Below are 16367 nucleotides of genomic sequence, written 5' to 3' on the forward strand. Positions count from 1 at the left end.
TGAAACCCGCTCTCCGCTTTTCAACCTCCGTGCTCCAGTCCGGGTATATTCGGATCTCTGCATTGTCCCACTTACTGCTCCGCTCCTTCTTGGCCCATCTCAGGACCCACTCTCTGTCCATGAACCGGTGGAACCTCACCACCATCGCCCTTGGCGGCTCATTTGCCTGGGGCTTCTTCGCCAGCACCCGATGTGCCCTGTCCAACTCCAGTGGCCTCGAAGGGGCCTTCGTGCCCATCATCGTCTTGAGCATCGTGCTCGCGTATGCCCCGGCATCAGCCCCCTCCACTCCCTCAGGAAGACCCAGGATTCGCAGATTCTCTCCTCGACCTGTTCTCCAGGTCTTCGAGTCTTCCCGCCCACCTCTTGTGTAGCGCCTCGTTCTGCTCCACTCTCACCGCCAGGCCCACGAGCTCATCCTCGTTCTGACTGACTCTTTTCTGTACCTCCTGGATCTTAGCTTCGTGGGCCTTCTGCGTGATCCCAAGTCCTTCAATTGCCGAAAGCATAGGCGCCAACATCTCTTTGCGCATCTCCGCGTGTTGCTCCTCGAAGCAGCGCTTGATGAACTCCTGCAGCTCCCCTTTGTCCCTGGCCGCCGCCATTTTGTTTTCTTTCCCTCGCTTCTCCCGTTGCTCCAGTGCCGCTCCTTTGGCCGTTACACTTCTGGTCCGTTTCATAGAAGTTGGCAGTGCTTGCTTCACCAGTCTGCCCCAAAAAGTCTATGGTAACTCCTGAAAAAGGTCTGAGTCGGTTCCAGACGGGAGCTGCCGAATGCGCGACCTACTCCTCCATGGCCGCCACCAGAAGCCTCGTCCTCGCCTCTTCAATGGCCTTGGTAGATCCTTTCACAGTTGTTCCCTCTGCTGCTAGAATTCACCTTTGATGGAAAGTCAGATTGCAGCTTTAAGCTTGCCCTTCCCCCGCCTGCATGCTGGAAGAGGCCTCTGTCTATTGCTGCAGATCAAGCCAAATCCTTCACTGTTTCTGCCGGGTCTGGCAGCCTAAAGACACAACATTCCTGGGGGACACCGTCAGGGAAATGCTGCAGTCTTCTTCCCACACCGGGAAATGTCAAACAAATGCCGTGGGGGCCCTGTAAAAGAGCCCAAAAGTCCGTTCCAAGCAGGAGCTGCCGAATATGCGACCTAGCTCTGCATAGCCGCACCCGGAAGTCCTGCATTTGTATTTTTATGCACACAGTTGATTAAGGCCCCTATTTAATGCAAAGCTTAACCAAATGAATGCCCAATTTCCCAGGCTTGTGTCAATTTTTCCAATAGGCATGTCCATCTTGACTGGACAAAAGAATTCTTAAGACAATTTTATTGGTATTGTTTACAGTTCCTTAAAAGTACTGTTCTCAGTTCCTATATTACCAAAATTGTGAAAATATTAATTTTGGAGACAGTTTTGGCAGCCATTTTGCTCATTGAAACTGCTTCCGATTTCAGGGTAGAACAATAAAAGCTGGAATATTGGCCGCCCCCCAGGCTATTTGACAACCCTTATCCTCTACTTGTCCATTGTATAAGAGAGCTGCCTCAGCAGGCTCCATATCAACAAGGCAGAGCTTTGTCATCTCCAGCAAGAACTTTACCATCAAGAGCAATCATTATGCTTATTCTTAGCTGACACTTGGGTACAGTGCTGACCATAAAGGCATGAAAAAGGCAACGTGCATTGGTCAACGCAGCTGACATGATTTTGATTATATGTGACATCTTTATTGCTAATCCTGCGGATGTATGAGATGCAATACAGGAACTGGAAGATGGCAAACAGTAATGATGGAATACCACAGTATATAACAGCTATCCGGTACATGAGGTGGTTGTTAGTTTTACATTGTAGTGCAGTCCCATCTCACCAGTATTTTAAAACTTCTTTCATGGGATGTGTGCATCACTGGCAAGACCAGTATTGCTATTGCTAATCACCCTTGAATTAAGTGACTTACTGGGCCATTTCACAGAGCAGTTAAGATTCAACCACATAGCTGTGGGTCTGGTCACATGTAAGCCTGACTGGGTAAGGACAGTTTTTTCCTTTCCTAAAGAGCAGCAGTGAACCAGATGTGATTTTATAACAATCGACGATTAATTGTCATGATTACTGAGATTAGCTTTCAATTCCAGATTTTGTTAATTGAATTTAAATTCCACCATCCGCGATAGTGAGACTTGAACCCATGTCTCCAGAGCATTAACCTGGGCCTCTGCATTATGAGTCCCGTTAACACAATGCACCCAAGTAGTTTAGCTGCCACGCATGGCGCAATGCTATCCTCTGGGGAAGGTGACCTTGCGTGCTAGTCAGCTCACACCTCCTCACACACGAATGTGGACAATCCCCAGTTCTAAGCAAGGGTTCTTGACGTTGGTGAAAGATAAAAAGGATGAAAATGAACCCAAAGTACAGCACAGGTAATATGAACAATTTTTCATATTTCTTAAAACTGGAATCACATACATAGAAAGCACAGTGTAGTCGACAAAAGCAAATGCTGAATCTGCAGAATGCACTGCCCAGGCCAAAAAGTCCCGGGGAGCTTTCAAAGGACGGGGAGACTGCTGCATGCTGGAGAAAGATGCAGAAAAGACTACCAAATACAATTTTAATCACAATTCAAAAAGGGACAAAACATGCATTAACGAGGAAGCAATAAAAATGTAATGGGAGTGAAATAGAAGGAAAGATTAAAGAAGCACAGTACATTCTAGAGAGAAGAGTAGATTGGGGGTGTGGGGCAAGTGATCAGGAAGAACTGATGCTGTACAATACATAAAGATCAGATGAACTCAGTATTACCTTAGGCCGGAATAGTAGGAATCGATGGTGATAAAACATTTGGAATGTTATATCGAATGAGGTGGAAGAGTCAAAAATGTTCGGAACATTCAAAATATGGTTGCATGTTTGACTTGAGTGGGTTGGCTTACAGGAGGAACAGGTTTCAAAAGGGATGACTGTCTTCCTTCTATTCCTGACATTTTATATTATGGAATAAAAATCACAAGTGTTCTGATTACATTTCCCCACAGCAAATTTAAGAAAGTGAATGCAGTTTGAATTGAAGAATACAGTATTCTTAAAATATCCAAGCCGCTCTGGGAACTCACTCTTCATAAGAACATAAGATCTAGGAGCAGGAGTAGGCCATCTGGCCCCTCGTGCCTTCTCCGCCATTCAATGAGATCATGGCTGATCTTTTGCGGACTCAGCTCCACTTTCCGGCCCGAACGCCATAACCCTTAATCCATTTATTCTTCAAGGGCATATACAGTCTTTGCAATCATAAGCAGGTCTTCAATGAGTGCACCTTTTATAACAGTTCACTTTTTTCACACTCTGTAGAGAATGTACAATCTGAAAATTCAAAAAATGCTATAGAGTTAAAGAACAAATTAGTTTTGTAATTAGCTGAGTTTTTGACAGCGATGAAATATTTCAAACATGCAGTTGTTAAAGGCAGGACACTTGAGAAGCTTTTATATGTGTTGGATCATTTAACAGTTTGAAAAGACAAGAAAATCAGCTTGATTAAATGGATTTATTTCAGGTAACAACTTTTCATAGTTGATTCCAGTGATGTGACACTTTCAATACAGCTAAATTGGTAATGAAAACACAATTATACAAATTATAAATAAGATCAATTTAAAATAGTTAAATCCATTAAGAAAAATACTTCAGTGCATGAAGTTAGTTTCCATAACTTGATACAACGAATGAAATTATGTAAAAAAAAAAGGCAATATATTTCACAGGTGGTCATATAATTCCTGACTAATTAAGACCTTCATTTTGTCAAGTTAGAGACTCTTGAACAGGTTGAGACTGCCTGGAACTAACAAGATCTCTTAACCCACCTCTTTTTGCATTAAACTGCAGCATGCACATGTTTTCCAAAAATACTTAATTTCACTCGCTTTATTTCCCTCACCCCTGCAAAAAGTAAAGAAATATTGTACATCGAAATACTTTTCTCTGCATTGAGAGCACCATCGTCCCACGTGCAAAACTCACTTTTGCCATTGCCCCACATCATAGCAGAAAATTCCAAATGGCACATATACCATATTATATCAAAATAAATGTATAGCAGTTTGTAAAAACTTGCAGCTTAAGCTTTACAATGGGCTCCAATGTCAAGCAGTTTCAAGATTAGCAACAGGACCTGGAGGAAAGCTAACTTTTGGATTCTTCAACCTTCTGTCTTTTGGCTGCAGGTTCTTCCAACCTCTGCGGTTTAGAGTTGTTGGCAATAGATTTTGCTTTGTTCATAGCAACAGTAATACCGGTCAGGACATAACCACCACCTCCACTCATTGTCAACTTGGGATGAGTCCGGTTTGGTAACACCTAAAACATTTGGAAAAATAAATTTTACACAGTGGAGACTTCTCTTTGGAAACTATTCAAAGCATTGGTAACGGTGTTTGCTTGGACTGTTTCAGAACAATCTTTAAAAAAATACAACTTGGGGCTCATCGACCTAAATTTAATACATTGTGCAAAATTTGCTGATATATTTGCTGGTTTCCTGTACTATGGTCCATTCAATCTTTTTTTCTCATTTAAAACCAGTTAAATTCCAATGTTAAAATTACAAAAATTACTGTCATGTAAATCTCTTTCAGCAAAATCATCCTTGCAGTCTGATTTAGCAGATACACAAATCTGGTCTGCTGGACTGCAAACTTAATATAGCAAGACTGATGGGCCACATACAACATATGTAATTAATGAGGGCTGAAGGGTCAGATTAAGTTGGCAAAAGGAGGGCAGCACGGTGGCGCAGTGGTTAGTGCTGCTGCCTCACGGCGCAGTGGTCCAAAGTCCTGGGTCACTGTCCATGTGGAGTTTGCACATTCTCCCCGTGTTTGCGTGGGTTTCGCCCCCAGAACCCAAAGATGTGCAGGGTAGGTGGATTGGCCACGCTAAATTGCCCCTTAATTGGAAAAAATTAATTGGATACTCTAAATTAAAAAAAAAAAAGATTGGCAAAAGGAATATCAGTTACACAAGGTACAAAAACAAAAACGTCGAACATTTGCCAATCTGTCTAAATGAAAATGATTTGGGAATATTGAAGAGAATCTTGTATAAATTGATATGCTTGGTTCAGAGACATGGGGCTGTAATCGCCAAAAATGGGGCCGCCTCCCGAGGTTCCCGACGGCCGCTATGTGGTTAGAACCACGCCGTCGGTCGGGAACTCGGCTAGTTTTGCGTGGAGAATCGCGCGGGGGGGGGGGGGGAGAAAAGAGACGAACCTCGGTCAATGGCCCCCTACCGCGCACGAGCGACTCCCAAGCGATTCTCTGGGTACCGGAGAATCGCTTCAGCGGTGCCGGTCCCCATTTTCGGGTAAACTTCCATTCTCTGCCCTCGCGCCGAATGAGATTTTGGTGTGGAGGCTCGCAGTATCCAGCCCATGTAATTTTTTTTAAAGTGCATTGTATGCAACATGCTGACTTTTTAAAAAATATATATTTTATTCAATTTTTTTTCGGCCAAACAAAACAGTACAAATTTTTTTTCCCTTTTACAACAATAAAACAATATAAATAATAGTGATCGTTTTTAACAAATAAATAAATAATATATAAACTAAATGGCAACTGCCATAACAAAATATTAACTCTCCCAAATAATAGATTATCATAGAATTTACAGTGCAGAAGGAGGCCATTTGACCCATCGAGTCTGCACCGGCTCTTGGAAAGAGCACCCTACCCAAGGTCAACACCGCCACCCTATCCCCATAACCCAGTAACCCCACCCAACACTAAGGGCAATTTATCATGGCCAATCCACCTAACCTGCACATCTTTGGACTGTGGGAGGAAACCGGAGCACCCGGAGGAAACCCACGCACACACGGGGATTACAAAATTATGAGGGGCATAGACAGAGTGGATAGTCAGAGGCTTTTCCCCAGGGTAGAGGGGTCAATTACTAGGGGGCATAGCTTTAAGGTGAGAGGGGCAAGGTTTAGAGTAGATGTACGAGGCAAGTTTTTTACGCAGAGGGTAGTGGGTACCTGGAACTCGCTACCGGAGGAGGTAGTGGAAGCAGGGACGATAGGGACATTTAAGGGGCATCTTGACAAATATATGAATAGGATGGGAATAGAAGGATACGGACCCAGGAAGTGTAGAAGATTGTAGTTTAGTCGGGCAGTATGGTCGGCACGGGCTTGGAGGGTCGAAGGGCCTGTTCCTGTGCTGTACATTTCTTTGTTCTTTGTTTGTTTGAGAATGTGCAGACTCCGCACAGACAGTGATTCAAGCCGGAACCGAACCTGGGACCCTGGAGCTGTGAAGCAATTGTGCTATCCACAAGGCTACCGTGCTGCCCAATTAATAAAGTCAAACAAGCCAATATACATATCCAAGTAAAAATATCCATACAAAAACACCCGAGGACCCACCCGAACCCCCCCCTCCCCCCCTGGGTTGCTGCTGCTACTTTCCCAGTTCCTTTATCGTTCTGCGAGATAGTCAATGAACGGTTGCCACCGCCTGGTGAAACCTTGAGCCGAACCTCTTAGTGCGAACTTTATCCGTTCCAGTTTTATAAACCCTGCCATGTCGTTTATCCAGGCCTCCACACCCGGGGGTTTAGGTTCCTTCCACATTAACAATATCCTTCGCCGGGCTACTAGGGACGCAAAGGCCAAAACATCAGCCTCTCTCGCCTCCTGCACTCCCGGCTCTTCTGCAACCCCAAATATAGCCATCCCCCAGCTTGGCTCGACCCGGACCCCCACCACCTTCGAAAGCACCTTTGCCACCCCCACCCAGAACCCATGCAGTGCCGAGCATGACCAAAACATGTGGGTGTGGTTCGCTGGGCTTCTCGCGCATCTCCCGCACCTATCCTCTACCCCGAAAAGCCCTCAATTGCATATTCCAAAATGTATTCCCCTGGGGCAACCCGTATTTTTCCATCAGCGCTCCCAGACTCGCAAACGTCCCGTCTAGGAACAGATCCCTCAGTTACACAATCCCTGCTCTCTGCCATGTTCTAAATCCCCCATCTATTCTCCCCGGGACAAACCTATGATTATTCCTTATCGGGGACCGCACCGAGGCACCCGTCATTCCCTTATGCCGTCTCCACTGCCCCCAAATTTTCAGCGTTGCCACCACCACTGGACTTGTGTATTTCTTCGGGGAGAACGGCAACGGCACCGTCGCCAATGCTTGTAGGCTGGTTCCTTTACAGGACGCCATTTCCAGTCTCTTCCACGCCGCTCCCTCCCCTTCTCCCATCCACTTACACACCACTGAGATATTGGCAGCCCAATAATAATCACTTAAGCTCAGCAGTGCCAGTCCCCCCCTATCCCTGCTACGCTGCAAAAAACCCCTCCTCACTCTCGGGGTCTTCCCAGCCCCCACAAAGCTCATAACACTCTTCTCAATTTTTTTGAAAAAAGCCCTCGTAACCATCACCAGGAGGCACTGGAACACAAAAAGAAATCTCGGGAGGACTACCATTTTGACCGCCTGCACCCTGCCCACCAGTGACAGGGACACCATGTCCCATCTCCTAAAATCCTTCTCCATCTGTTCCACCAATCGTGTTAAATTAAGCCTATGTAGGGTTCCCCAGTTCCTGGCTATCTGGATCCCGAAGTACCGGAAATCTCTTGTTACCCTCCTCAGCGGTAAATCATCTATTCCCCTGCTCTGCTCCCCCAGATGCACCACAAACAACTCACTCTTCCCCATATTCAATTTGTACCCCGAAAATTCCCCAAACTCCCTGAGTGTCCACATTATCTCAGGCATCCCCTCCACTGGGTCCGCAACATACAGCAATAGATCATCTGCATACAATGACACCCGGTGTTCTTCTCCTCCCCTGAGTACTCCCCTCCACTTCCTAGAGCCCCTCAGTGCTATGGCCAATGCAAACAGTAACGGAGACAGGGGACACCCCTGTCTTGTCCCTCTATAAAGACGGAAGTAGTCGGACCTCTGCCTGTTCATGATCACACTTGCCACCGGGGCCCTATATAGCAGCTGTGCCCATCCAATAAACCCCTCTCCAAAACCAAATCTCTTCAACACTTCCCATAGGTAGTCCCACTCCACTCTGTCAAACGCTTTCTCAGCATCCATCGCCACCACTATCTCCGCCTCCCCCTCCGGCGGGGGCATCATCATCACCCCTAGCAGCCTCCGTATATTAGTGTTCAGCTGTCTCCCCTTAACGAACCCGGTTTGATCCTCGTGAACCACCCCCGGGACACAATCCTCTATCCTTGTCGCCATCACCTTGGCCAGGAGCTTAGCATCCACGTTCAGGAGGGAAATAGGCCTGTAAGACCCGCACTGCAGCGGGTCTTTTTCCTTCTTTAAGAGTAACGATATCGTCGCCTCCGACATAGTCGGGGGCAACTTCCCCCTTTCCCTGGCCTCATTAAAGGTTCTCGTCAAAAGCGGGGCCAGCAGGTCCATGTATTTCCTATAAAATTCCACCGGGAACCCATCCGGTCCCGGGGCCTTCCCCGCTTGCATGCTCCCAATCCCCTTTACCACCTCCTCCACCTCAATCCGTGCTCCCAGTCCCGCCCTCTCCTGCTCCTCCACCTTCGGGAATTCCAGCCGATCTAGGAAATGCATCATTCCCTCCCGGGGGCTGAGCCTTATACAGCCTCTCGTAGAATGCCTTAAACACCCCGTTCACCCTCTCCGCTCCCCGTTCCATCTCACCTTCCTCATCCCTCATCCCACCTATCTCCCTCGCCGCTCCCCTCTTCCTCAGTTGTTGGGCCAGTAACCGGCTCGCCTTCTCTCCATACGTCCACCAGAACCACCACCTCCCCTTGCAATCTGCCACTCACCATCACGTATCTACCCTCACTGTCCGCCACTATGGTCTTTGCCTCAAACAGTACCCGTTTCCCCACTAGAATAGCCACCCCCCTATTCTTCGCATCTAAGCCCGAATGGAACACCTGCCCCACCCATCCTTTACGTAGTCTGACCTGATATGCCAGTTTCAGGTGCGTCTCCTGCAACATGACCACATCTGCCTTTAAGTTCTTTAGGTGTGCGAGTACCCGTGCCCTTTTAATCGGCCCATTCAGCCCTCTCACATTCCACGTGATCAACCGGGTTGGGGGGCTCTTTACCCCCCCCCCCCCCCCATGTCGACTAGCCATCCTCTTTTCTAACCCAGCTCCTCACCCGGTTCCCACGTACCCGTATATCCCACCGACGGTGCTCTCCCGTCCCGACCACCCCGCCCCATAACAGCTCCCCCTTCCCCTTAGCAGCAGCAACCCAGTTAACTCCCCCCCTCCCCCCACCGCTCGATCCCTTTCTAGCGTAGTTGCACCCCCCATGTTGCTCCCAGAAGTCAGCAAACTCTGGCTGACCTCAGCTTCCCCCGTTTGTCCTCGGCCCCTCATTGTGCGAGGCCCCCTCCTTCCTGCGTCCACGTTCCCGCCACAATTACCATAGCGCGGGAGCAAAGCCCGCGTTTCCCACTCGGCCCCGCCCCTGATGGCGCAGTTCCCTTCTCCTTCCCCTTTCCTTCCCACCGGCACCCACAGTTCCCCATACTCTTCCCCCCACCCCCCCCACGAGGGGAAAAGAAAAAAGTTACAAAATTGAAAAAATATCTCCCCCCCCCTTCCTCGTCCCACATAATCACCCCACCACTTTATTACAGAAGCTTTTTCTCTCGCCAGACTATTCCAGCTTCTCGTCCACAATGAATGTCCACGCCTCTTCTGCCGTCTCAAAGTAGTGGTGCTTCCCTTGGTGTGTGACCCACAGTCTCGCCGGCTGCAACATTCCAAATTTAACCTTCTTTTTGTGGAGCACCGCCTTGGCCCGGTTGAAACTTGCCCTCCTTCTCGCCACCTCCGCACTCCAGTCCTGGTACACGCGGATCACCGCATTCTCCCACCTGCAGCTCCGAGTTTTCTTCGCCCATCTTAGGACCATCTCTCTGTCATTGTAGCGGTGAAACCTCACCACTATGGCTCGAGGTATTTCTCCTGCCTTTGGTCTTCGCGCCAGAACTCGATAAGCTCCCTCCACCTCCAAAGGGCCCGTCGGGGCCTCCGATCCCATTAGCGAGTGAAGCATCGTGCTCACATATGCCCCGACGTCTGCCCCCTCTGAGCCTTCAGGAAGACCCAAGACTCTTAAATTCTTCCTCCTCGAGTTATTCTCCAAGGCTTCCAACTTCTCCACACACCTTTTGTGCTGTGCCTCGTGTGTCTCTGTCCTTACCACCAGGCCCTGTATTTCATCCTCATTCTCCGCAGCCTTTGCCTTCACGACCCGAAGCTCCAACTCCTGGGTCCTCTGCGCCTCCTTTAGCCCTTCAATCGCCTGTAGCATCAGGGCCAACACCTCCTTCTTCAGCTCTTCCACACAGCGCCGCAGGAACTCTTGTTGCTCCGGGCCCCATACCAAACAGCCACCTTCCAACGCCATCTTGCTTCGAGCTTCCCTTCCTTGCCGCTGCTCCACTGGATCCACTGCAATCCGGCCGCTATCCTCTCCTTTATCCATATTTATCCGGGGGGATTCCCTCCTATTTCACCGCACAATGATTTTGGCCGTTAAAAATTGCCGTTGGGGCTCCTAATAAGAGCCCAAAAGTCCGTTTCAACGGGAGGTGCCGAAACGTGCGACTTAGCTGGTCATCGCCGCACCCGGAAGTCGATCGCAACATGCTGACTTTGTAGACCATGTACGCCAGCTTGGTTTAATGATAGTACTAATTTCTCAGAAACAGGGGAGGAGTAGGCCATTCAGCCCCTGGAGACTGCTTTGATTGTCTACCTCAATGCCATTTTACCATGCTGACCCCAGACCCCTTGATGTCGTTGGTATTTAGAAATCTAGCGATTTCAGTTTTGAACATACTTGAATGACTGAATTTCCATAGTCCAAAGGTCTACCACCCTCTGAGTGAAGAAATTCCATCTCATCTATATTTTAAATGGCTTGCCTCATATTATGTGTCCCCTGGGTCTTGAAGACTACAACCACCCCTCAAGGGAAGCATCTACTTTGTTGAGCTCAAGTAAAATTTCAATGAGATCACCTCTCATTCTTCTAAATTCCAGAAAATACAGGCCTAGTCTCCTCAATCTTTCCTCACAGGACAGTTCTGCAATTCCAGTTTCAGGAACCTCTGCTGCACTCTCTCTGTGGCAAATATATTCTTCCTTAGGTAATAATCTTTATTGTCACAAGTAGGCTTACATTAACACTGCAATGTAGTTACTGTGAAAAGCCCCTAGTCGCCACATTCAGGCGCCTGTTCGGGTACACTGAGGGAGTATTCAGAAATGTCCAAATTACCTAACAGCATGTCTTTCGGGACTTGTGGGTGGAAACCAGAGTACCCGGAAGAAACCCAGCAGATACAGGGGGAACGTGCAGACTCCGCACAGACAGTGATCCAACCTGGGACCCTGGAGCTGTGAAGCAACAGTGCTACCCACTGTGTCACCCAAAGGGACCAAAAGAGTGTACAATTTGAGGTGTAGCCGAACAAATATTGTACACAATTCAAGCAAGACATCTTTACTCCTGTACTCAAATCCTCTTGGGATAAAGCCCAATATACCATTTCTCTCTTCATTGCTTTTGGCGCCTGCATATTGGACTGCAGTGAACTATGAACAAAGACACCCATGTCTTTTTGGACGTCAACACTTCCCAATCTCTCACCATTTAAGAGACGCTGTGCACCTCAGTTCCTCCTACTGAAGTGTATAACCTCACACTTTTCACATTATAATCCATTGGTCATGTCGTTGCCCACTCACTTTGCCGCCTACTCACTTTGCCTTTCCAAATTTCCTTGAAGCCACTTTGCATTATGCTTGCAACATGTTTCCACCTAATTTTGGTGTCATCTACAAACTTGAAAATAGTACATTTGATCCCCACAGACAATTCATTGATAGAATATGAACAGCTAGGGTTCCAGGTACTGATTCTTGCTTTACCTCAATAGTCACAATCATCCAACATGAGAAGACCTGTTTATTTGTCTGTTTGCTGCTTTCTGTCGTTAACCAATTGTCAATCCATGCAGTATATTACCCCCTGTGTGCTCTTATTATGTTTCCCAACATCCTGCGTGGGACATTTTGGAAAATCCAAATGCACCACATCTACTGATTCCCTTTACCATTTCTGCTGGCAACATCCTTAAAAAACTCAAAACATTAATTCCTTTTCATAAATCCATTGTTGTCAGAAGGTCAGGGGTGCCTGTTTCTGAAATTCCACTTTAGGACAGGAGACACCTACCCAGAATTTAGTTGAGGTTTACCTGATAGCCCCTCAGCCATGTTTCGGACAGCCTCAGGTTAACAACTCCGCCCCTTTCTCGTAGATTTGAATAGCACACGAGCAAAGGCTACATGGAGAAAGTAAACAAGACAAATGAACTGAACTGTGGCCCCAAACACTCAACTAAACAAACATCTGCCAAATACCCTGTTTTACCTCCTTGTATTGGCAGTAGATGACAAACGGTCTAGATGGTGCCACAAACTCCAGAAGACAAAGTAGCAAGGGGCTAGGATAAAGGCGACTTGCTATAATTAACCTATAATAAATAAATAAAAAGCTTTTCACCGAAATGTAATGTGAATTTTCATTTAATTGAGATATGCTAACTACTAGAATCATCCATTATTTAGTATAAAATGACTAGACAGAACTATGGCAGTATATTTACACAGATGAACCATTAACAGCAAAACGGATTTGAAGGTGCATTTAACATAGTAAAACATCCTAGGGCATCATATATTTCCCACTTTCTCTGCCTGTTAGCTTTGACAGAGTCATTGGACTTGAAATGTTAGCTCTTTTCTCTCCCTATAGATGCTGCCAGACCTGCTGGGCTTTTCCAGCATTTTCTCTTTCATCCGAGTGCATTTAACAGGTGTACAATCAGACCAAATTCAGACTGAACCATAGGAGACGACATTGGAGCAGATTTTTCTGCAGGCATTTGGACAGCGACGTCAGGACCAAATGGGAATTTCGTACCAGCATTTTCTGGCAATGAAGCCAGCACAGCGATATTCCCAAAGGCGGCCACCAAGTTGCTGCCCCCTGGACTGCTATCCTATTAAAGACAGTGGATCTCAGGGCGAGGGGCACATAGCAGGGCACTTCCGATGTGGTCAATTCAGACCTCGGCTGTAGCATACCCCCACCCTCGAAGAGAAAGTAGGTACTGCTGAAGCAGTGCAAGATGGGAGGTGCCTTAAGAGAGGTCAAATTAAATATACTAACTAGAGGAGGGAAAGCAGTAGGCCCCTCAGATCAGTTGGAAAATCCTTAGTTGGCTTTTTGGGACTAGAGTGGCAGCTGTTCCTGTCTGAAGACCCCTACTTTTGAGGATTGGGCCTTTGGCTCCGACACCTTCCTGAGCTACCACAGGGTGGGTACCTCAAATATATTAGCAGCCTCTGCACATGGTGAACTGCTGCTCTGCTGGTGGGCTGATAATATTGCTCCTAATTGGCATCTTATTCATGTAAATTGACTGCCATCCTCTTTGCTGCTGCCCACCCTTGGGAAAGCTATTTGGGGCAGATATTTTCCCGGAATCCTTGCCTCCAAGCCTGCCATGTCATTGCCAGGAAAATTCAGCTCACTAGAGCAGGTGACTAAATGTTTGGTCAAAAGGTGGGGCTTAAAGAAAATGGAGAAGTTTAGGAAGTGGGGGATGGCCAAGACACCCAAGGAGAAATGCAGATTTCTCAGAGGGCTGGAGAAGATCAGGAGGGAAGTGGCCGTGGATGGATTTGAGCAAATGAGTGTGAATTTTAAAATGGAGATGGTTAAGGATCAGAAGATAACACAGATCAGTAAAAGCAAGGAATGATGGATGAATGTGACTTGGTGCAAGTTAGGATAAGGGTAGTATTTTGAGTTAGCTTAAATTTATGGAGGGTAGAAGCTGACCAGGAGAGCATTGGAATAGTTGAGTTTGGAGTAGATGAGACTACATTTCTAAGAGGGAAAGTTAAACATTGAGAAGTTGCGTAAACCAAAGTGAATAGGATGTTGAATATATAGAACTGTTCAGACGGCATTAATATATCTCTCAGATGTAATTTTCTTATAACTGATACACGTTTGCAGATACCTTTTTAAAATGAATGGATCTGCAAAACTGCGCTTTACTTAAGATTAAATAATTCAGGTAAAACCGTTTTATAAAAAGAAATAATTCAGGAGATACAATAAAATGCAACAAATGTAGTGCACCTTCAGGTACTACTGCATAGGCGATTATCGGGAGAATATTATGGGATGACAACAGGGAAGGTTAGAGGAAATAAGTTCAAACTTGCCAGAAATGTGAAACCAGGGAAACAGTACAAGGACAATTTCTCAAGCTTGGAAGTGAGTCGTAAAGCAGCTGTTCAAGGTGCACATCAATGATTTGGATACAGGGCTAGGAGTAGTGTTCAACTTTGCAGGAGGTATTAAATGGGAGGCAGATAGTAAACAATGAGAGCCATTGATACAATGGTAGAATGGGTAGATGAAATTTAAAGGCAAAGCTAGTCAGTGAGAAATGCTACTTTAAAACAAAACATATAATGAATGGGGGAAATGTTGAGTGTTGCAAATAAACAAAGAGTTGTGGGCTCGGGTTCATAAACGATCAGAAGCAGACCGTAAAATGAATAAATGAATGTGTGCAGATTTACTAGGTTGTTGCCTGATATGAGAAAATATAAAATGAGGAACAATTTGAAGAGTAAAGTTTTTTTTCAGATAGCAGAGGTGATTTGATTATGATGGGATGGGACACAGTTGATAAATTTAACTTACTGTATATGTTCTAAGAGATTTAGAAGAGACAATCAGGGGAAACATTCATATTTTTAATTAAAGACAAGGGGCGAGATTCTCCGACCCCCCGCCGGGTCGGAGAATCGCCGGGGGCTGGCGTGAATCCCGCCCCCCGCCGGTTGCCGAAGTCTCCGGCACCCGAGATTCGGCGGGGGCGGGGAATCGCGCCGCGTCGGTTGGCGGCCCCCACCCCCCCGCGATTCTCTGGCCCGGATGGGGGGGGGGGGGGGGGGGGGGGCGGCGCGGGGCGATTTGGCCCCAGAGGGTGCCCCCACTGTAGCCTGGCCCGCTATCGGGGCCCACTGATCCGCGGGCGCGGGCCTGTGCCGTGGGGGCACTCTTTCCCTTCCGCCTCCGCCACGGACTCCACCATGGCGGAGGCAGAAGAGACTCCCCTCCACTGCGCATGCGTGGGAAGCTGTCCGCGGGCCGCTGACGCTCCCACGCATGCGCCGCCCGGAGATGTCATTTCCGCGCCAGCTGGCGGGGGCACCAAAGGCCTTTTCCGCCAGCTGGCGGGGGCGGAAATTTGTCCGGCGCCGACCTAGCCCCTCAAGGTTGGGGCTCGGCCCCCCAAAGATGCGGAGCATTCCGCACCTTTGGGCCGGCGCGATGCCCGTCTGATTTGCGCCGTTTTGGGCGCCAGTCGGCGGACATCGCGCCGTTTCCGGAGAATTTCGCCCATGGTTCTAGGCTGTAGAAAGCATTAAAGACAGTAATTAAAGCAGAAAGTTTAAGAATCGGTGAGGTAAGAAGTTGAAGGAAAGGAAGATAAAGGGATACGAGAAAGAGACATGGGATTAGCACTACTGCTTATGTGGAGGGTAAACATTAATTTGGACTGGTTGGGCTGAATGATTTGTTCTAATGTTACAATTTCTACAAGTCTTAGTTCATTTGGGATAAATATGGATCACAAATGGTGCACACATTTGTAAAGATCAAGGTGCACCTAAACTATTATAGTTGTCAATCAAAGATCTGCAACAGAATAGTGGAGTTCATTGGTTTGTTACATAAGCTCACCCATCTGCATTTCTCCCTTGCAGCACAGCAGCAGCCGCCTGTAATTTCTTCATCCGATCTTCTTGCTTACTCTTCCTCTCTTCAACCTGTCAAGAAACATGTCACCAAAGATGGAGCCCAGTTTGACTTTGCAAGACTAAAATTTGTACAAGAACAAGCATAAACTGAGGTTAGAAACCTGGACTCTACTGCACAAGAGAACTGTTAAATAAAAATGTTTGGCGACAGCTCAAGAGTTGCTTTAATTTTGCGAATTTTAAAAGGAAATTATATTCCTGCAGGAGGCATTTTAAAAGGTGCTGTTGCACAGAAACAATCCAGCCAGAATAAAGTGGAAGGTATCGGATCCCATTTTAAACGAGGGTACGATTCGAAAGAAGCAAATTTGGTGTATTTTTTAAAATAAACTTTGCCAGTAGTGGATGAAGCAAGCAAGCCCACAAATTGAGGAGAGGGTGT

At 47.0% G+C, this 16367-nt stretch overlaps 1 protein-coding gene across 1 annotated transcript in view; it reads right to left on the reverse strand.

Annotated features, from left to right (window-relative positions):
• Positions 1-3539: 3539 nt before the first annotated feature.
• trmt6 (tRNA methyltransferase 6 non-catalytic subunit) overlaps positions 3540-16367 on the reverse strand; it is a 42816-nt gene continuing 29988 nt past the window's right edge. Inside the window, exons 7-11 of the mRNA XM_072504515.1 lie at positions 16087-16109; positions 15909-15994; positions 12507-12609; positions 12331-12417; positions 3540-4365 (exon numbers count right to left, since the gene is read on the reverse strand). Of these exons, the coding sequence (XP_072360616.1) occupies positions 4192-4365; positions 12331-12417; positions 12507-12609; positions 15909-15994; positions 16087-16109 (473 nt within the window). The 3' untranslated portion in view covers positions 3540-4191. The remainder of the gene's footprint in view (positions 4366-12330; positions 12418-12506; positions 12610-15908; positions 15995-16086; positions 16110-16367) is intronic.

Source organism: Scyliorhinus torazame, chromosome 1, assembly GCF_047496885.1.
Source record: "Scyliorhinus torazame isolate Kashiwa2021f chromosome 1, sScyTor2.1, whole genome shotgun sequence".
Lineage (NCBI taxonomy): Eukaryota > Metazoa > Chordata > Chondrichthyes > Carcharhiniformes > Scyliorhinidae > Scyliorhinus > Scyliorhinus torazame.